This window comes from Capsella rubella, unplaced genomic scaffold (genome assembly GCF_000375325.1).
Source record: "Capsella rubella cultivar Monte Gargano unplaced genomic scaffold, Caprub1_0 scaffold_5, whole genome shotgun sequence".
Classification (NCBI taxonomy): domain Eukaryota; kingdom Viridiplantae; phylum Streptophyta; class Magnoliopsida; order Brassicales; family Brassicaceae; genus Capsella; species Capsella rubella.
The window spans coordinates 12710202-12730834 of NW_006238919.1; the positions used below are offsets into that span (position 1 = coordinate 12710202).

Below are 20633 nucleotides of genomic sequence, written 5' to 3' on the forward strand. Positions count from 1 at the left end.
AAAAATCCTCAAAGTATGCATAACATAATGATATCCCCTAATAATAGTATGCAACATAACGATATGATCGTTATGTTGCATACTATTATTAGGGGATATCATATCATTACCTTATCCAACAAACGAGCTGTCGTCTGATGAGGTGAGCAACTGACATCAAACCTCTCACATGTATCAATCAGATACTTGTTAGCTTCCTCGCTAGCCAAATCTTTTGGTATAGTAAGGTTGGTCACCTTCTCTAACTCTACCATCATGTCGAACCTCCTTCAGAAATAACCAAGGTGAAATCATTCCCAAAAATTTGTCTCAAGAAGGCTATGTCCTGATCCCACGAATGATCCATCAAAATATTTCACGAACCTGAATGGAGGAGTGAAGTCGATTTCAATTGGCTCCTTATCGTACCCATTAGCGTGGTATTTCAATTTATAGCCGCCTGTTAATTCCTTCACCATACCTGCAACATGAAGAAAATGTTTAGTAGGCTTGATTCAAAACGTAAACATAGCACTCAGTGCAAGAAGCAGAGATATTTGCCATACCACTGAGCAACTTCTCAGACATCTCCATCAAGTCATTGTAGTCTGGGAAAGCCATATAGAACTCGCAGGTGGTGAACTCTGGATTGTGTGTCAAGTCAATACCCTCATTTCTGAACTGCTTTCCTAGAGATAAAGAAACAAAAAAGGAACAACTCTAAAGAGAATAAGTAAAACCAAAATTAGTCACCTAGAATCAGCCGTCACTTGGACCTTAGAACAAGACTATATATGTAGATCATAGAACAAAACCCTTTTAGAAAAGAAAAACAAAAAAACGTTGAATAAATATACTCTTTTCATTGCAAAAGTTAACAAACTTCACTGGTGGTGGGGTGTATCATACCGGCTAAAGAAACTTGGTCGTCTTCAACAAGGTCTCCTTTGCTTAAGGTAATATACTTTTCAATGTATTCCGAGATTGACATGGACACTAAGAACTTGTGTGGGTATGGATTCTCTCCCTTTTCTTTCTCTGCTGCAAGATACATCAATCTGTTCTCAAAGTATTGCTGCAAATCAAAATCTCCATTGTCACAATCTGCAAGATACATAGCCTATTGAATGGATATATATATATATATATTGAAATACCTCTGCTGCGTCCGTAATTTCATTATCTGCCGCCATTGATTTCTGGCTTCGACGGCTCGTCTTGGGTGGCTGCAACGTAAAATTGATATGCAAGTTTTAGTGAAGTTTGGTACATACGCAAGGGAAAAGAGGAAATAACTGAAACTTTTTAAACAGAGCTCACTTGTTTGGTCTTTTCTTCTTCCTTACGCGTCAATAAATTTATGTTTTATAAACTATCAAGTCTAGTTTTATAGGTTTTGGTCAGTCTAGTTTCATATTATATTGGGTCGGTAAGTCATTAGGGTTTTTTTTTTTTTTCTCTCTTTTAGTAGCTGGCTTGTCCGTAGATCAAAGAAAATAATATTTTAATCATGTTATTTTGATCATGGACGAAAATACTAACAGAAGAAAATCAAAACGGTGCTAAAAACAAGAGAGACAAAACTGAAACAAGGACAAAGCCTAAAATCAAAAGCCAGAGGAATCGACCAAGGAAGAGTAAGACGCGTTCTCGTCAGACGCAGTCGTTTCATTCCCGACTATACCCCTAGTCGCCAATCTGTTTCTTGTCTTGAACACTACTTCATAGTCTAAACCAGCCAATTCGCACAATTCTAACCTCTGAGTCTTAGTTGATTCCATGTCTGCTTCCCAACAAGACTCTGAAATGATCTCTATCACTTTCTCCATCTTCTCCTCTGCCACTAAGATTCCGTTTTGAAGGAGCGCAAGATAGACTTGTTCAGCTGCCACCTCTCGGATCTGGATCATGTGAATACAAAATACTGTATCGAGTAACCATAAAATATCTCTAAGATGTGGATAGAATATGTCTTTAGATTGAAGTGACAAGAACCTTTGGGTATCGGTGGCCAAGGAATGCTAGAAGCTGAGAGAAGGCTTTTGTGCTAATGGGATCTGAGACCGAAGCTATATATCCAAGTATTGCAAGGCCTGCTTTTAACTTTGTGAAGTCCTTCGAAGCTCTTAGTTCGATGGCTAGAGAATCCACAGCAGCAGCGTAGAAACTCAACGTATAAGTCTGAAATAAAATGACAGATTAGCTTTGTATGGAATGTGTTCAGAATCAATTTATACCTTTGGCAATTTTTATCCAAAGAGGTAAATCTTAAACCAACCTCTTGATTCAGGAAGATCTTGCTTCTGAAGAGGATCTCAATTGTCTGTGTAAAAGAGAAAGATTAAGACATCATCACCACAAAGAAGCTAGAGTTTAATCTACTATACTGTGTGTTTACCTTTAGACATGGTACCATAACTCTGTCACGTTTCTTGTATTCCTCAAGTATCCAGAGAATGTCGTCACACAATGCTGACTCTCTGGACTGTTGTTCTTTAAGGTCTTTAGCTTCACCTTCCCTCATATACTCCAGTAATGCAAAGAGCGAAGCTTTACTAAGTGAATCTTGTAATCCTCCAATCGAAATTACTAATCCAGACATCACCTCTTTGCTGTAACAACGGAACTTTAATAGCTGCACAAACCGTGGGAAAGAGAAAGCCGGAACCTACACAGAAGAAGATAATAACTCATAACCAGATGCAAAAATCCATCACAATAAACGACGTAGCAACCAAGTGTGCTTACCGCCCACTGTAAGCCAGCTTTGTTGGGAAGAATTTCTTCCAATTTTTCTCTATGAGGAATGAAAGGGACGGAAACAGTTTTGTGATATAAAATCCTTTGAAGAACCTTTGCAGATGTTTCTCTTAACTTATCCATTTTCTCCACTCCTTGCTTCACAATACCTCCAATTAGACGGGTCACAAGATTTGAATCGAAAAGTGAGGACGTATCATTGTTATGATCACCCGCTGAATTTGCTTTGATTTTCTTACAGAGGATATATGTACACTTCTCAAGGCCATGGACTGCAGCTTCACGAACCCAAGAACCTACATCACCTCGGTTATCAACTGAATAGTCATCAAGAGCTTTCAGTAAAGTATCCATCACTTCAGTCTTGATAAGAAGAAAAAGAGACACATCATCATTCTCAGGATCACTATCCCTTTTCTGAGTAAGAGTCTCACACACTGATGTGAGTCCCTTAACAGCATTCACACGTGCCTCTGCATCTCTGTCTTCAGAGTTCACCTGCTTGATAGAAAAAACATCCAACAAAGTTAATTATTTCATACTGTTTTTCAGCGTCGATTATATCATTCTGGCATGAAGCCATATGTAGTCTTCCTTACCTCTATCATACACGCACTGCAGAGCTTCAGAACTACATCCTTCCCTTTTGCAGTCAATAGTTCATATGGCAAGACACCCAGTGTAAGTGCAGAGCCTCTTCGGACAGCTACATTTGGGTCTGTTAGATGTTTTAGGTGTTTTGATATTAAATCAACAGATTTCTTATCATTGCCAACGATATAGGATTGCACAAGCTGTTTAACAGCACTTACAGCTACACTCTGCATGTAAGTAAGTGAAACTTGTCAACTAATGAATTATGCTCACAGGATGAAATTAAAAACTTTATGACATTTAGAAAGATAGGTACCTGTATTTGAGAATTGGGATGTCTTAAATTCTCAGAGAGAGTATCAAGCAAGATCCGTTCTGTTCTCTCAGCCAATGTCACATGCGATAATGAGATACATTCAATAAACCGTGAGACGGCCAGTCGCATTATTTCTCCACCTTTTCCACGGTAAAGGCGTGCTTTCTCAATGCATGGGACAATCCCAGCCATACGTTTTTGGCTATCTGTAAAATTGATTGCAGCAGCCTATGTTATAAGGGATAACGATGTCAACCATCAACTGTTAAATTTTCATCTGACAATTAACTAAAAATGTCTTGAGTACATCTATAGTGATAGGGTCTAGATTCCAAGATGGTTCCCATATTTTTTGGGTTTTCATACTAAAAAGTATGTATTTGCATATGTAAAGATGCCACAGAAGGCAAAGCTGAAAAATAGATGGTACTAACCAGCAGAAAGGACATAGCCACACTGGTGTAGAGCTAACACAACCTCTCCAGCTGCCAATGTTGCACCATGGCGCATGCACAAATCAGTTGAAAGGGTACAGGGAACTAGTTTCTCCAGCACATAATTGGCGAAGTGCTTAGGCTCGTACTTCACAAGAGCAGCAAGAGCTTCTGCAGAAAGTTCTCTTAAGCTTTTATCCTAATATCATAAGAATGAACAAAAAACATATTATGAAAGCTACAACTAAAAACAATATTTTGATTCAGTGCCTAGTAAAGCTATTGACTCTAGTTTATGGGTAGTTGAATTCTGAAATTAGTTGTTGACCACTTAAGAGAATACAGTTCCACATTAAATAGAAGCAGGGCAAGAAAGAGATATTAGAATTGTAGATAGCCAGAGGTAAAACAAGATCAAATGGTGTCTAAGCTAATCATACCCAGTGGCAGATCTTGTTGTATAGCAATTCATCCACAAAAGGATACAGATACCCTTCATACTGAGCAATGGAAACAGCAACCTGAAGGTAAGAGTTCACCCGAGAAGAAAGGGAAAAATAGTCAGCTATGTTTACTATGTCAATCCCATGAGGGTAATTTCCTTGCCTTCCAACATTCTCTTGGAAAGCAGCGGCAGCAGCCCTTCTACAGTTCACCTGATAAAAGACATCAATAAATTAGGCAATGAAGAGATTTACAAAACACAATTCTTCAAATCAGGTAAGCAATGAAGACAAAATTATAGTCAAAAAGGGAATAGTACCTCTCTATCAAAGGAACCCACTATCAATAAATCTGGAGCAAGCTGATCCAGCACATCTTTCATATCTTTGTGGGAATAGGCGCGTCCAAATGCCCAACAAACATAGGCAGCTGCATCACGGACATGAGATCCAACACTGTGTGGACCTCGGCGTACATCATAATGAAGTGCCTGCAAATAATATTAAGATGTAAAATGCATAGAACTTCTGCATAATTTTGGTGTGTGATGCCATTGTTTCGTATGTGTTAGAGAAATAAGTAATCATGTGCATGGGATGGAGTACAACCTTCACAATAACTGGGATGACTTGTGGAAAACTTCTAGGCAACAATAACCCTCTTCGAGCCAGTTCAGCTAAGGCCAAACAACCCCCATGCCATGAACCATCTCCCTGGATATCATGAAAATCACAATAACTATTAGCTAGATAATGCATTCTTGTAACTGGAATTTAAGTACATGAAAGCCATGCTGCCATGTCCTATAGGAGTACCTCTCCTGGTGAAAAAAGCTCCAATACGGATGACAACACCTCTTCAGATAGAACAGATGTTAGTCGTGAGGTTACACGACCTATACCCTTTGCAGCAGACCAACGAACCACAGTGTCCTACACAGTTCATAAAATAGTAAAATTTAAAAGAACAATGCTTACAAACACTAGTAACAACTGAGATTAACTGGTAGGCGGCTGAAAGTTTCATGTCTAAAAAAGTTCACATCAGATACTAATTCAGGCTCATCACAGATTTAAGTGACATGTAAGATGTTTATAACATTCAAGATTTGTTTAAGTGTTATCTGGTTACTCTATTCTACAACTTGGTAGAAAGTAGCATGTATACTCAAAATTATTGTGTGGGCATCTAATCATATAAGCTGAGACATTACTACCTCAAGTACTAGCCTAACAGTAGTATCTCACCCTTTAAACATACCGTGTCCCTCAGACCAGAGAGTAGCATCTCAATAATCTCTTCTAAGATCTCTGGAACATCCATATCTTCATCCTCTTGGTCATCCAAACTTTCTGGCTGTGAGACAGCAGTCACAGTATGATTAGGCGCCAGTCTTTGGGATGAACTTGTAGACATATTCTCAGAAAGAGAGACCGTACGAGCCTGCAGGTAATTCAAGAAATAAGTCTCGGATAACTAATTGAGAATGACTACCAAAAATTATGTCAATTTAGGACATACAACATTGAGTAGAAAATATAAAAACCTATAACGAGGAAGTTGATCTTTGCATACTATTCTACAAACTAAAAGGTAAGTACCACATAGCGCCAGGACGGTGAGCGATGAGGAAGACAAACAAGCCCTATCCTCTGAGTTAACTTGATCAAATACTTGCGAAGCAGAGAACTTTTAGCAGCTGCATTTGATTTTCCCAGTACGGTCACGTCATTTAAAACAATAGGAAGCACATCTAACAACATGTTCCGGCTAGCAGTCTGCCAATAAAAGTAGACATATAAGATCCACATGCAAAATGCAATAACCTAGAAATTAAAACCAGCAATATTTCTACCATATATAAAATCAGGGAAAACAAATCGAATCTGTACTTTACTTTGACGTCTGCAGTGTGGACCATTATTAAAACAGAGTGAACAAATCCAGGTTACAAACAAAAGAAACCTTAAAAATGGCAGCCAGAGCTTCCAAAACACCAAGCAAGCGAAAGTGGCTCATGACACTGTCTTCCGTGGAAGATAAAACTTCATGTGTCCACTCGAAAAAGCTGAATGAAAATGCCACAATAGAACAAAAGAAAAGTTTAGTTCATTCACTAAAGTTGAGTACTGTACCTCGTATAGGTTACAAGAGTAAAGAGCACTTTATAAACTATCTTATTGATGAAGTCAAGCTTTCAAAGAAAAAAAAACGGGGAGAACTGATGGTGATAGGAACAGACCTCAAAAAAGCTTTTCCCATATCCGGACGGGTTAGAAGCTTAGAGAGGAGCAATCCTGATATCCTGCGCATTGGTCCAGCACTGCACAGGTAGTCCTTACAGAAACCTAATATCTTCAATACCAAAGGAGGAAGGTCATTTACACCAAAGCTCTTGTCGTTTGCAATGCTTGTATCAACAGAAGAAATATCGAAAGGAACCAACACAAGGATTGAAAGCCACAAAAGAGTGACACATTTGGCCTCCATTTCTCCAGTGCTTTCTTGTCTCAAGGCAGAAACAGAAGTCGTGCTATGACACTTCTCCAGGAGCAACACGGCGAGTTCCAGATCGGATACTTGATGAGGAAAGAACTTGATAACAGCTTTGTAGCCACAGACAGTAACTAAAGCATAGATAATGATGCTTATTGGCTTAATAATTTCAAGAATTTCATCAGGTTTCGCTTCTAAATCAACTATATTGGAGCGGATAATAAACATCAATGGTGAAACAATGCTCTCTAAGTAAGGTTCCACTAGTTGACCTTGCTCTTGGTATTTATCCATCTACAATACAACAAAACAAACGAGGTTGGGAAGAGGAAAAAATTGGGCGGGTCAAGTAGATGAAGTTAAAAGAGTAAGAAGCCTACGATGGATCGGATCTTCTGAACAGACGTAGGATCAACAACACGTCCATTTGAAACAATATCATCGAGAAGGGTTTTAACGAGCTTCCATTCTTGTAAGAAGTACCTCTGTAGAACTCTCTCTTTAGAATCATGCTCGTCGTCTTCTTCCTCTTCCATCTTCACCGCCGCCTCGATTTCGATTTTCGTCGGAGCACTTTCCTCATTGCTAGAGGCCATTACGGGATCAACGGAGGGTGAATTTTATTAATTCCCGCTCGCCGGTAAATTTTGTCAGTGTTGGAACTGGAAAATATCAGTGAGATCGGTGAAGACTAGAGAGACGGCGAGTTTGCACTTTTAGGCCCGTTAATTTTGGGCCTATATGGTCATAGAGAATGAAGGCCCGTTCGTTTCTTAAATCTCCGGATGGTTTTACAAAACCGGCCAACCAATTAATTACAATCACCGAACCAGAGGTTGTACCAGATTCGTTACTTGGATTTTTATAACGGCGGAATATCCAATGAGACTATTTGGGGAAAAAATATATGTAATAAAAACTGCGAAAGGCATAGGAGGATCACTAAACTCTTAGCCTTAATCAGCGGTCAAGATGATACCCTTTTGTGGGATCCAACGGTCAGATTTGATCTGAGTTGTCCCTTAGTGAGGACGAAGAGATGGGAGAAAGATGTTTTGATTGGCTAAAAATCATCTCACTCATAAAATAAGAGTTGCAGAGAGACTCTCTCATCTTCTTCATTTCTTTACCATCATCTTCTTCTGCTTCTCTCTCTCTCTCTATCACAAGAGAGCGAAAACAAAAAGCATGGCTTCTACTTCTTCCCTCGCTCTCTCTCAAGCTCTCCTAGCTCGTGCCATCTCTCACCATGGCTCTGACCAGCGTGGATCTTTACCAGCTTTCACTGGACTCAAATCCACTGGCTCACGCGCCTCTGCTTCTTCTCGTCGACGTATCGCTCAATCCATGAACAAAAACCGCTCTCTCCGTCCTCTTGTTCGAGCTGCAGCTGTTGAGACTGTTGAGCCGACCACTGATTCGTCTATTGTGGACAAATCGGTCAACTCCATTAGGTTTTTGGCTATCGATGCGGTGGAGAAGGCGAAATCAGGTCATCCTGGTCTTCCTATGGGCTGTGCGCCGATGGCTCACATTTTGTATGATGAGGTTATGAGGTATAACCCCAAGAACCCTTACTGGTTCAACCGTGACCGATTCGTTCTATCCGCTGGACATGGATGTATGTTGCTTTACTCGTTGCTTCATCTTGCTGGCTACGACAGTGTCCAGGTCTGTGATCTCTTCTTTGTTTCTGCTGATCCTTGTTTTTTTAAGACTTTTAACTTACGATCTGATCATAATCGAAGAATGTAGTAACGTTAGTGGATAGATTTACCTGTAAAATTCATAGATTCCATCTGTTTTGATGTTCATCTGATGGCTGCTTGAAGCAGTGGAAAGTCATTTCACTGAAAAGGTATTGGATTTGTTTATTAGGAAGAAGATTTGAAGAACTTCCGCCAATGGGGAAGCAAAACACCAGGACATCCTGAGAATTTCGAGACTCCTGGAATTGAAGTCACTACTGGTTTGTCATTTTGCTTCTTTGGCTAGTGGTTCATGCAAATTACGCAAACTTTATATATCTATGTTAAGAATTGTGCTCTCTGCTTTGGCTGGTAATCAGGTCCTCTTGGACAAGGAATCGCCAATGCTGTCGGTTTAGCTCTTGCTGAGAAACACTTGGCTGCTAGATTCAACAAGCCTGATGCTGAAGTTGTCGACCACTACACGTAATATATGCCCACATTTTTGTCATCATTCTTTGTTTGTATATAGCTCTGACATTGGAAATCCTGTTTTCGATTGATTGTCTAGATATTGTATTCTTGGAGATGGTTGTCAGATGGAGGGTATTTCAAATGAAGCTTGCTCTCTAGCTGGCCACTGGGGACTTGGAAAGCTCATTGCTTTCTACGATGACAATCACATTTCCATTGATGGTGACACAGAAATTGCCTTCACTGAGAACGTGGACAAGCGTTTCGAAGCCCTTGGATGGCATGTTATCTGGGTGAAGAATGGAAACACCGGGTATGACGAGATCCGTGCTGCCATTAAGGAAGCTAAAGCTGTTACAGACAAGCCTACATTGATCAAGGTAACTACAAATTCTGAACCATCAAACATCAGTTGGTCTAAAGACCTTTGACATTGTGTTTACCATATTGCTTGTATCCGGATAAATTCAGGTCACTACTACCATTGGTTATGGGTCTCCCAACAAGGCGAACTCATACAGTGTCCATGGAGCTGCACTTGGCGAGAAGGAAGTTGAGGCTACCAGAAATAACCTTGGATGGCCGTATGAGCCGTTCCAGGTACCTGACGATGTTAAAAGGTAAGTAAATCCAAAGCAGGCTTCTGTTAGGTTTTATTTCTTTGAAGTTGCTTTGATGACTTACCGTTTGAGTCACACTTTTCTAGCCACTGGAGCCGTCATACACCTGAAGGAGCTGCTCTTGAATCTGACTGGAGTGCAAAGTTTGCAGCATATGAAAAGAAGTACCCAGAGGAAGCTGCAGAGTTGAAATCTATTATCTCTGGTGAATTACCTACTGGCTGGGAAAAGGCTCTACCTGTAAGTAGAACTCTCTTTGTAGTCGGTACAATTCAATTGGTATTCTAGATATGGGTTTGAGAACATCTTTCGTTTTCCCTTTTTAGACATACACACCAGAGTCTCCGGGTGATGCCACCAGGAACTTATCACAACAATGTCTTAACGCTATTGCTAAAGTTGTTCCCGGATTCCTTGGTGGAAGTGCTGACCTTGCATCATCCAACATGACATTGCTGAAAGCCTCCGGTGACTTCCAAAAGGCCACACCTGAAGAAAGAAATCTTAGGTTTGGTGTTAGGGAGCACGGAATGGGAGCCATATGCAACGGAATTGCCCTTCACAGCCCTGGTCTTATTCCGTACTGTGCAACTTTCTTTGTGTTCACTGACTACATGAGAGGTGCCATGAGAATCTCGGCTCTGTCTGAAGCTGGTGTTATCTATGTTATGACCCATGATTCTATTGGTCTTGGAGAGGATGGACCAACCCATCAGCCCATTGAGCACATTGCAAGTTTCCGTGCAATGCCCAACACTCTTATGTTCCGTCCTGCTGATGGCAACGAAACAGCTGGTGCATACAAGATCGCTGTCACCAAGCGTAAGACACCATCTATCCTAGCTCTGTCTAGGCAAAAGCTGCCTCATCTTCCAGGTACATCCATTGAAGGAGTTGAAAAGGGAGGATATACAATTTCGGACGACTCTGCAGGCAACAAACCCGATGTGATTTTGATTGGAACTGGATCTGAGCTAGAGATTGCTGCACAGGCTGCGGAGGTGCTTAGGAAAGAAGGCAAAACCGTTAGAGTTGTATCTTTCGTGTGCTGGGAGCTATTTGACGAGCAATCAGATGAATACAAGGAGAGTGTGTTGCCATCAGCTGTATCAGCTAGAGTTAGCATCGAAGCAGCTTCGACTTTCGGATGGGGAAAGATTGTTGGAGGCAAAGGAAAGTCCATTGGTATTAACTCTTTTGGGGCCAGCGCACCAGCACCGTTGCTGTACAAGGAGTTTGGTATAACCGTTGAAGCTGTTGTTGATGCTGCTAAGTCATTATTCTAAGAGATTTTAAATCAGACCATACTCTCTGGTGTCTGAAACTTTATTTGGAAACAAAGGCTTATTCACATCATTGTCTCATATCTCAGAATAAAGTACAACAAGGCTCGAAAGACTTTCACTTCTTTTTTTTCTTTTTTGGTTTATTGTGTAATTCGGGTCAACATAGGTTTTGGGTTTGAGATGAGAGACGATTTAGAAAGACATATGTACAACTCCCATAATCAATCAATCGTGTAATGTTAATTTCAGCAGAACTTTTTTTAGCAATTGTTTTATTGTATGTAGATTGTAATGACCTATATGGCTATTAGGCTATAATCATATGAACACAGACAAGCATTGGGTGATGGACAAGAGAGTTTGGTTCTTCATTTAAGGTATATCTACATTTGGGGCCCATATTTATCCATGACGAAGGAATGGTGAAGTTTCTACCTTGAGATATCCAAATATCCCATCCATGTCCTGAGCCAGTGAGCCTAACTAACACAAAGAAACAAGAGTAGAAGAAAGCTACTTTTGTCTTTGTCACTTGTTTGTCATCAACGACCACAACTCAAGTGGAACCCACTATTCTTTTTGGTATCCTAACACTAACACATTATTATGCCACAAGGAAAAAGATATTCGGAATCAATTTTCTTTCTCTCTAGTTGATGGACTATATAGGCCCAGTAAACACTACACTGTCCAATAGAGTCAAAGTCTAGGCCCAGTTAATTACTCAAAGCTTCCACTTGTGATGTCGAACCGCGACTAATTTCACAGACATACATACGGTTTCAATAGATAATATAAATAATTAGGGCTCCTTAATTAGTCCTCGAATAGCTAAAGAGGGACAATGTCTAGCAATACCATGGAGAAGGCACCTCCGTTGTTTTTGTCATTGCCAAACGAAATCGTTGTAGACATCTTAGCCCGCGTACCTAGACGGTATCACCCAATTCTCTCTTGCGTGTCGAAGAAGTTGCGATCACTCGTACGTTCCTCTGAGCTTAACAAGACGCGATCTCTCATGGGACGTGATTGCTTCTACGTCTGCTTTAGGGAAGATTTTGGTCCACGCTCAACCTATACCTATCATTGGTTCACTCTAACTGAGAATCGTCGTCTGGTGTCGATAGCAGTCCCTTGTACGCCTGAGCCATACGCGGCTGCTCTCATGGTGGGTCCTGAGATCTACTTAGTTGGCGGCTCTGTTTATCATCCTTCGAGGAATATATGGATCCTCGATCCCTCGTCTGGAAAGTTGCGTCAGGGTCCAAGCAGGTTTGTGGCCACCCTGTCCGCAGCCGTGGGACTAGTTGACGACAAGATTTACGTTTTTGGAGGGGGACGCGAAGACGAAGAGATCCAAGCGCAAGTCTTTGACCTCAAGACTCAAACTTGGCAAGTCGCGCCACATCCTACTATGCACTTGCAAACCATATGGATGTCCGTGGTAAGCCCGTCACTAGACAGAAAAATTTATGCCAGGAATTCTCTGGGGGCCGTCATGGTATATGACCCTAGAGATGGTCAATGTGACCTCATTAGGATACCAGATAATGATGAATACAGTAAATATGTGTGTGTGATAGACAATGTGATATACATGCATTGCCATGGTGTTGGGTTAATGTGGTATAACTCTAAGACCAGCGAGTGGAGAGGGGTTCATGGTTTGGAACTCAATGAGTGGTATTGGGATCTCGCACTGGTTGAATATAATGGAAAGCTGGCGTTTTTGTGGCGTCAAGTAGGAGTAGCCAAGAGTGAGATTTGGTGTACAATGATCGTCATGTATAGGAGTGGACAAGAGATTCGCGGGCACGTGGAATGGTCTAGTTGCGTACTTCCCGACGTCCCACGTCACTACGAGATTATGCATTGCTTAGGCCGTACAGATTAATAGTAAACCTCTAAAGTTCTCGGTCTCTTATAGCAACATTATAGGGCATTCTCAATGGTAGCCTATTACGGCTAAGATTTTTTTAAGAGAGTACCTATATAAGGCTACCATTGATGATGGTCTTAGTTTTCACTTGGATTATCACATCATTTTTTATATATAGCACATCAACTATATATATATTTGAATTCGTTTCTGCGAATAAGATGATTACCCAGATTCCAATTTCTTACAAGTTGTGATTGCTTTAAAGCTTATGTTTAATACTAGGATTTATCCCATGGTAATTTAAGATGATTACGCACATTCCAATTTAAACGATACTAGGATTTATCACGTGTCCATAATTTAATATATTTATTTAATTAGTCATTTTTGATCACCGACAAAAATAATGAATAAATTTCTGAAACGAACTATCACACTGAGATCAAAACTTCACATATCTTTCTCATTGAAAAAGTTAGTGAATCTTACCAACCATATGTTAGTATTATCATATTAAGATTACAAAAATCTTATCAACCATATGTTAGTATATCACATTAAGATTACAAAAATAATAATCATATGAAGACATGGCATTGGAGTAAGACTAACAAAATAAATCTCAAATGATGATTCCCATATTTCAAATTTCCTAACCAAAGCTAGAAACAACACTTTCCAAACAGATATCCAGATTAGTTTACGAATCTTACATCCTGAGGTGTTGTCGTGAGCCAGATTGGAGATGTACGCCAAATCAGATGATGTATCAACAAAAAAAATATCAAACAAGACCCTTAAAAGCCACAAAATGGGTAAGGATAAGAAGCTTACAGTGGATCGGATCGACTGGATTAGCCCTGCGCATTCGGGTACTCGGATCGGGTTCGGGTTAAAGACGTTCAGGTTCGGGTTTCTCGGTTTGAGGAGTTTAGGATCTAATTGGGTAAATCTAAAACTTTGGTTCGAGTCCACTCGAGTTCGGGTCCGTTCGGATATAGATTTTTATAACCGCTAAAAAAAAAAAATTGGGTAAAAAAATACCAAAATTTTACCCGAATACCCAAAAAAATTCGGATAAATTTTCGGGTTTTTGGATAAATATCTGAATTATTGGATAAATACATGGGGTTTCAGGTAAAAATTTAGATTTTGGGTATAAATTCAGGTATTTGAGTACTAAATTATTTATATACATTTATATTTCGAGTATTTTCGGGTTCGGGTAGTCGGGTTAGCTGCATGGAATCGGAAGTGGTTACGCGGACGCGGAATCGTTTGGAAGCGTATAAGCGAGTTTTTTAGAAAAATTAGGAAGTGGGTGCGCATTGGAAGCTATGTGTATATATATATTATACTAGTCGGTTGCCCGCGCTACGCGCGGGAGTTTATTATTTTGTTTATGAAAAATTAGTTCGTATTTTATTTTCTACTTATTTTTTTCACTATACCATATTTTAATTTTTTAAAACTTAAATTGTGTTTGTATAGAAAAACTATTGAGTTTTAGCTTCATTATTTGTTAAGAAATTAATTGTGTATAGTATAAGTCGAAATGTGGGCGTAAATGGAAGTGCGGTTGAGAATAATTGAGAATCGTGTGCTATTAGGATTTTTACCAAATATAGATCTAGATGTTAATATTTTGGGCCCTTTTATATGTTGGCATGATATTTGAACATGATTCGTGGGTTTCGTGCGGATTGTTATAATTTTAATTGTTTACATTATCTCTTTATATATTATCATAATTTATTACTTTTTGTTTTACGTTTTCCTTTTTTGGATTTGTTGTACTTTATATCTCGTAATGATCATTTATATACTATTATATATATTTTTCTGATTTTATGTTTTATATGTTTTTTTTGTTTTTTCATATGGAACAATTTTAAATTTAACATATTAGTATAATTTACTTTATATTTAGTTTATTTCATTTAATAATGTTTTTATTTTAATTTTCAATTTTATGAAATATAGTTAAGTTTTTTTATTTTGTTTATTAGTTTAACATATGTGTTGTATTGGAAAAAAATAGTTAAATTCATATTGGAAACTTTTAAAGATATATTATTTTTATTTTTACGTTTTTATATGTTTATAAAAAATGAGAATTCATGTTTCGGTCCGACCTATCTCATATATGTTAGAAACTTTTTAAGACATAAATTAGATAGATTTATATTCTCAAAATTTCTTACTTTTTGCTCTATTCCCGTTAAATCCCATTATATTTAGGTTTACATTGTGTAAATATAATCATATATATATTTTAAACATTCACTAAAAACTATAATCTATTATTAATATATTTGTTAGTATAATCGATAATTAGTAAGCTTTTTAAAATTTTAATCATTTATCTTTTTTAGTTTTATAATGTATAATATAAAAAAGACCTTTCATATTCATTTTTGAAAACCTTATTTACATAGGTTTAAATATTAAAATTAAATGATAAAATGATATAATTAATTTTAAAAATTAAATAATAAAATTAGGTGGATGATGATGTGTATTAAGGAGAAGAGAGAAAAAGTTAACTTTATATATATAGATAATATATATATATATATATATATATAAAATACTAAACATAAAATCATACTATAAATAATGAAACCACAATCAGATATTACCAATGATAAAAGTAATAATGAAAACTAAAATGTCATATCTTAAATATTAAGGGTTAAAACTAGAGGCAATGAATATTTTTTTTAAGCAACTATAAATCTGTGTAAATGTATGTTATACATGATTATGATCTGAATCAATATTATGTAGTTTAATGTAGTGTAGTGGCTTGCGTGTATTTTAAAGTACCCCCAATCCCAAGGGTGCGGTTCGAATGCCACTAAACACAAGTAAAAAATTTTTATTTTAAACGAAATGGGTAAATTTGTATTTCATCAATCAGTCATCTTCTTCCTCCTTTAGAAAACCCTAATGGCCGTTCTCCATCCTTTTTCTTGTTTTTTTTTTTTGACATTGATGAGTCTAAGGGAGCTTCCAATCTGCTCCCACACGCTTCTATCACGATTCTAAAAGGCTCATTTTCGGAAACGCGATTCCAAGTCGATTCCGGCCGATTCCGCTCCCGGTTCCGATTCATCACACATCAACTCGAATAGCCCATTTCAAGCAACGTTTTCACCAATTTCAAAAGAGAAGGTCAATAGAGAGATATCGAGTTGTGTGAGGGAGTAATAGCTAAACATGTTTTTGTTGTTTCCTTTGGTTGCTTTTTTTTTTTTTTAATTAACACGCCTAGCGTGTACGATCATATATTTACACGTAAATGTCTCTGAAAACACAAACACATGGTTTGTTTGTTTGCTTTTGTAGATTAGTGACGTCATAATGAGACAGAGAGGACTCTCAGGGTTTCTCCGCGTCTGCAACGTTCTCGATTTAACCGACGAAGTCACGACAACGACGCCGAGCTCCACTCTCGGACGGTAACATAGTTTGATTCTGGGCCTTCTCACTAGGCCTGTTAAGGCGAAACAGTCTTAAGAACCAGTAGACCCTTCTATCTATAGTAGCAGCAGGCTTCAGAGAAGAAGCAAGAAATTGATATAGAATGATTACCAACCTTAGTCTTGTGAAAATGAACAAACTTGAGCCAAGTTAGTTTCTTCTAATGAGGCTTCATTAGAATGATGACCCGGTTTTGACCAATGCGAGTCTCACTAATACGACCAAGGTGACGAAGTACCTGTTAAAAAGACATCAAAAGATGACAATGTTTTATGTGTTTCCAATTCTGAAATGAAGGAAACATATCTTAGGTTCTTACAGTAAGTATTGCTTTTCCTGTGTTGTCTAGTTTCAAACTTGGTCCCTTCATGTCAGTTTCAAGAAAGAAATGTTTGCCCTTCACTGCTTGCGCTGTTACAATATCTCGTAGTTTCTGCATATAAGAGTTTAGAACATAATCTTTCTTAGACCTTCATTGCCACTCGATGATTATAAGAATGTTTTCGCTAGTGAACAGATACTTTCATCTATACATAGTGGAAGATGAGTTATATTAGCTTACCAGTGCTTTCTCCCAGAGGTTTTCCGCCAGCTTTGCCATATAACAAATTAAACAACAGTCAGTACAATCGTAGCATATAAGTCAAATACGCAAGCCAAGAAGAGAGCATAAATATATGAGATATACCTTCTGCTTTGGGGCTGCAATAAGATGAGCATTTGCTTCAGCATACGAAGCCATGTCACTGATGGCCGCATTCACCTTTTCAAGGGTGAGTCTTCCTCTCATGTATCTTTTTTAGGAAAAATGTCAGAAAAGGAATAGGCGTTTCACATAAACAGGCAGAGAGAAGAAAAAGTAAAACTGCACTTACGATGAGAGGGAATTGAGCTCTTCAACAGTTATGTGCCAAAGTGGAGGAGACCCGCGACCCTTCTTCTCCTGGAAACAGAACCCCAAAGATTAACCATAGTCCATAGACAGAGATAATAGAATACACCACTAGCTACAGTTTAACATTCGTAGCCATAGAGTCTTATAGGCCATAAAGTCCCTTTGGAGAAATGCAAGTACTACCTTGGGTAAAACAACTGCTTCCTCATCAGATTTCAAAGAGCTGAGACCAGGATTATGCTCATACTGCTTGGCATTTTCTTGGAGCAAACTGGAATAAAAACACAGTAATCTTTAATCAAACTTTAGGACTATACCAAAATGTATATACCATCTATTTAAGTCTGAATTCAACATAGTAGCCTTGTCAGGGAAGGTGCATAAATAGACATCTTCTGCAATTTCGCTTGTTGTTTCAGTGATGCCTCAATAAGTTTCTACAAGCAACACAAATTCTCAAATTTAAGAACATACAATTTGGTTTCCAAAATTCAAAACTCCAGTTCCAGATTTAAAATTTAAAATTATCTTAGTGGCTAATGACCGTCCTGGAAACTGAGACTCAAATAAGACGTACCTTGGCTTTCGGAATAGCTTCAGTTTCTTCACGCAACCGGTCCTTGATCGACTGAACCTGAAGCTCCATCGAGCTCAGCGCCGTGTCAATCGCCGATAAATCCGAGATGCTTCTCGCCGGATACACTGAAGGAAATTGAAATTAGGTCATCAGACGGAGATCTTGAACAACGGATTGAGTAATTGAGAGATAGAAACTCGGACTCACTGTTCCGAGCGATGATGAGTTCCTGCAATTCGCCGATTCGTTTCTGGAACGAAGCTATCAACGAATCTAGAGTAGATCCAGCTTGAGCTCCCTCCATGCTTCTCACGAATCTCTCAATCTCTCTCCCAATACGAGAGTATCTGTCCCACTTTAGGTTTTACAAATTAGAAATCGCAGAATTTGACTTTTCTACTTTCTCCTCTTCTTTTTTCTTTTGATAGGATCTTTCTCCTCTTCGTCTCTAGCTGTTAATTATTACTGTTACAAGATATAGTTTTGCTGGGCCCATTTAAGGCCCATAAGCACAATTTGCGACCCATTCTTATATGGGATCCAATATATATAAAAAAAAAATCATTCGCCCGACTCCCAAAGAGAATAGAAAGAAAATAAAAAAGAATTCTCCAAGAAAATAAAATCGAAAATCTCCCGCTCTCTCTCTTCTCCGATCATCTCCCATCTCCTCCGATCTTCTCCGATCGTCGCTGGCGCCGCCGGAATATAGGTAAGCCTGATTTATTTAGTACGAATTTCTTCTTGCCGTTAATTTACTCGATTTCTATCGCATGAGGCCGAAACGACTCAATTAGTATGAATTGTGAAATCTTGATGATCATCTTGGTGATCGATCTCACTAAGATCTGTCGATGTATCATCCCGAGGGTTGTTTGGTTTTTCAACTGATGATATAAAGTCTTCGACTTTTGAATCCATTGTGAAAAATCTGTCGATGTCTCATTCCGAGGTTTGTTTTGTTTTCTCAATTGCAGTGTGAGACCATGAAATCACCTACTTGTGAATCCATTGTGGAAATCGGGGTTAGTGATATGCCACCGACTCCTGAGGAACAAAGACATATCGTGACAGAGCTTACTCTCCAAGCTGACGAAAACTTTTTCCTTGTCTCAAACAGGTAAGATTTTAGTACTTATCTGAGATTTCGAATGAGTTGTGTCGTTCCGCTTCCTATATCCTTCGCCCTGTTCTGGATTTTTTAATGTGTATATATAACGCAGTTGGTATACAAGATGGAAAAAATTTGTTGGTCTTCTCACATCAGAAGAACTATCTCGTGGAGAACCTTCAGAAGTTTCCAACCCCGGAGAAGTGTCTAATCATGATCTACTTGACAGTAGAAAGGGTGCTAGTGATCCACAACATCGTAAATTGTTGGTTGAAGGTGTTGACTTCATTTTGGTTCCTGAAAAAGTTTGGAAAAAGCTTATTGAATGGTATCTCCTGCGTCTTGAATGATCCATTTTTTTAATATCACCAACTCTATCCATGTCTAACCTGCTTCTCTATTTTCAGGTACAAGGGTGGTCCACCTATACCAGATAAAATAGGCAGTGGTATAACTGATTGTGTATTGGGTCTTCCTGACGATCTGGTTCTCCAAATACTTTTACGTGTACCAAAGAACGACGACCAGATGCTCTCTTGCGTATGTAGGAAGTTTCAACATCTTGTACGCTCCAATGAGCTTAATAGGCTGAGGAGGAAACGTTCTGAAGAGTATCTCTAATCTCTTTCGTTAACATGTCAACTCTGAGACGGTACTGGTATACAGTGAGCCAAACTCAAGACGGGCAACATCAATTACTATCTACTGAAGTTCCAGCCCTTGATGCTATTCGGTCAGTTAACAGCTCAGGTTTGGTACTATATCTAGTCTGTGGATCTCAACGGCAACCTACACATGTTTGGGCATATAACTGGTTAGAGAGAAACGTTAGGCCATGTGCTAAAATGCCTGTTCCAGTCGTCTTCAAAAGCTCGGGTATGGTAGGCAATAGGTTATATGTGACAGGATGGCCTTACGATGATAAAAGGATGTTCCAGATAAAAGATAGGGAGTTGCAGACTTATTCACTCAATATCAATAGCCAGACTTGGGAACCTACCCCTCTCTTTGTTGAGCCGTCTCAGGAAGGACCTTGCTTAACGACCAGAATAACATCAGTTGATAACATCTTGGTTGGGTATGACATGAACTTTGGTCTGATGTGGTATGATGAGTTGGTAAATCACTGGAAAAAAGTTTTAGACTTAAACTCATTCAGTGCTAAGTCAGTAGCTGTTTCAGAGTACAATGGGAAAGTTGTGGTTATTTGGACAAAGCTGGGAGACAATGGAGTAACGAAAATCCTCTATTGGACAACTATCAAAGTGGAGATGATTACAGGAGGGTTGAGGGGAGTTGCTGATCCAAGTTTCATTGTTGCTGAGATACCTCAAGAGTATGAATTCAGGTTCTTTGTTTCAATGTTTGGTTAAAATTCCTATGTTTGCTCTCTTAGGTTTGGTATGAGTTGTATGACAAAACTATATTGATGTGGGTTGAGAGAACAGGTGCCACTTGATCGTTGATTGTAAATTTTTCTAAAAAAAATTTAAAATCTACCTGTTATACGTCTAGATATGTAAATAGTTGACACATTACAAGTTAAAGGTGTGAACAAAATTTTTACACTAACAGTTCCAAAGAGAGCCTC

At 38.7% G+C, this 20633-nt stretch overlaps 6 protein-coding genes across 7 annotated transcripts; 3 read left to right on the forward strand and 3 right to left on the reverse strand.

Moving 5' to 3' along the window:
* Positions 1–97: 97 nt before the first annotated feature.
* LOC111830715 (lysine--tRNA ligase, cytoplasmic-like) lies at positions 98–1314 on the reverse strand. The gene is made up of 6 exons (XM_023783391.1): positions 1300–1314; positions 1137–1205; positions 889–1054; positions 546–668; positions 364–460; positions 98–267 (listed from the first exon to the last, which is right to left on the reverse strand). The coding sequence occupies exons 2-6, from the start codon at positions 1170–1172 to the stop codon at positions 99–101; spliced, it is 591 nt and encodes a 196-aa protein (XP_023639159.1). The 5' UTR covers positions 1173–1205; positions 1300–1314; the 3' UTR covers position 98.
* A 148-nt stretch (positions 1315–1462) lies between these two features.
* LOC17885063 (tubulin-folding cofactor D) lies at positions 1463–7676 on the reverse strand. The gene is made up of 17 exons (XM_006290447.2): positions 7404–7676; positions 6770–7317; positions 6493–6595; positions 6129–6305; positions 5788–5970; positions 5343–5459; positions 5136–5240; positions 4847–5017; positions 4524–4739; positions 4084–4282; positions 3650–3855; positions 3339–3560; positions 2728–3237; positions 2378–2647; positions 2258–2302; positions 1975–2160; positions 1463–1880 (listed from the first exon to the last, which is right to left on the reverse strand). The coding sequence occupies exons 1-17, from the start codon at positions 7617–7619 to the stop codon at positions 1587–1589; spliced, it is 3768 nt and encodes a 1255-aa protein (XP_006290509.1). The 5' UTR covers positions 7620–7676; the 3' UTR covers positions 1463–1586.
* Positions 7677–8134: 458 nt separating this feature from the next.
* On the forward strand, positions 8135–11354 carry LOC17885909 (transketolase-1, chloroplastic). The gene is made up of 7 exons (XM_006290576.2): positions 8135–8694; positions 8902–8992; positions 9092–9197; positions 9283–9565; positions 9657–9805; positions 9892–10045; positions 10132–11354. The coding sequence occupies exons 1-7, from the start codon at positions 8212–8214 to the stop codon at positions 11089–11091; spliced, it is 2226 nt and encodes a 741-aa protein (XP_006290638.1). The 5' UTR covers positions 8135–8211; the 3' UTR covers positions 11092–11354.
* Positions 11355–11935: 581 nt separating this feature from the next.
* On the forward strand, positions 11936–12985 carry LOC17885721 (putative F-box/kelch-repeat protein At4g02310). The gene has a single exon (XM_006290387.1). It carries the CDS (start codon positions 11936–11938, stop codon positions 12983–12985), a length of 1050 nt encoding a protein of 349 aa, XP_006290449.1.
* A 3198-nt stretch (positions 12986–16183) lies between these two features.
* LOC17884956 (spindle and kinetochore-associated protein 1 homolog) lies at positions 16184–18375 on the reverse strand. The gene is given in 11 exon segments (XM_023782441.1): positions 16184–16472; positions 16575–16697; positions 16779–16892; positions 17022–17051; positions 17148–17253; positions 17335–17402; positions 17538–17625; positions 17686–17728; positions 17731–17791; positions 17932–18056; positions 18139–18375. Coding segments are annotated over 10 exon segments (810 nt in total). The 5' UTR covers positions 18236–18375; the 3' UTR covers positions 16184–16472; positions 16575–16619.
* A 176-nt stretch (positions 18376–18551) lies between these two features.
* LOC111830579 (putative ubiquitin carboxyl-terminal hydrolase 11) lies at positions 18552–20515 on the forward strand. Of its 2 annotated transcripts, none has more exons than XM_023783042.1 (4): positions 18552–18643; positions 18909–19051; positions 19155–19370; positions 19450–20515. In XM_023783042.1, the coding sequence occupies exon 4, from the start codon at positions 19678–19680 to the stop codon at positions 20413–20415; it is 738 nt and encodes a 245-aa protein (XP_023638810.1). In that variant the 5' UTR covers positions 18552–18643; positions 18909–19051; positions 19155–19370; positions 19450–19677; the 3' UTR covers positions 20416–20515. Both variants share the same exon structure in this region, with proteins under 2 accessions (XP_023638810.1, XP_023638811.1).
* Positions 20516–20633: the final 118 nt, after the last annotated feature.

Excerpts from the sequence above, each read along its gene's own strand:
- LOC111830715 (XM_023783391.1), bottom strand. The coding sequence starts at position 1,172 with ATGGCGGCAGATAATGAAATTACGGACGCAGCAGAG. Across the intron at positions 669-888 it reads CGACCAAGTTTCTTTAGCCG|GAAAGCAGTTCAGAAATGAG; the intron begins GTATGATACACC and ends CTTTATCTCTAG. Across the intron at positions 461-545 it reads GTCTGAGAAGTTGCTCAGTG|GTATGGTGAAGGAATTAACA; the intron begins GTATGGCAAATA and ends TTCATGTTGCAG.
- LOC17885063 (XM_006290447.2), bottom strand. The coding sequence starts at position 7,619 with ATGGCCTCTAGCAATGAGGAAAGTGCTCCGACGAAAATCGAAATCGAG. Across the intron at positions 3,561-3,649 it reads ATCCCAATTCTCAAATACAG|AGTGTAGCTGTAAGTGCTGT; the intron begins GTACCTATCTTT and ends ACTTACATGCAG. Across the intron at positions 2,648-2,727 it reads AAGCTGGCTTACAGTGGGCG|GTTCCGGCTTTCTCTTTCCC; the intron begins GTAAGCACACTT and ends TCTTCTGTGTAG.
- LOC17885909 (XM_006290576.2), top strand. The coding sequence starts at position 8,212 with ATGGCTTCTACTTCTTCCCTCGCTCTCTCTCAAGCTCTCCTAGCTCGT. Across the intron at positions 8,695-8,901 it reads CTGGCTACGACAGTGTCCAG|GAAGAAGATTTGAAGAACTT; the intron begins GTCTGTGATCTC and ends TTTGTTTATTAG. Across the intron at positions 9,198-9,282 it reads GAAGTTGTCGACCACTACAC|ATATTGTATTCTTGGAGATG; the intron begins GTAATATATGCC and ends TTGATTGTCTAG.
- LOC17885721 (XM_006290387.1), top strand. The coding sequence starts at position 11,936 with ATGTCTAGCAATACCATGGAGAAGGCACCTCCGTTGTTTTTGTCATTG.
- LOC111830579 (XM_023783042.1), top strand. The coding sequence starts at position 19,678 with ATGTCAACTCTGAGACGGTACTGGTATACAGTGAGCCAAACTCAAGAC.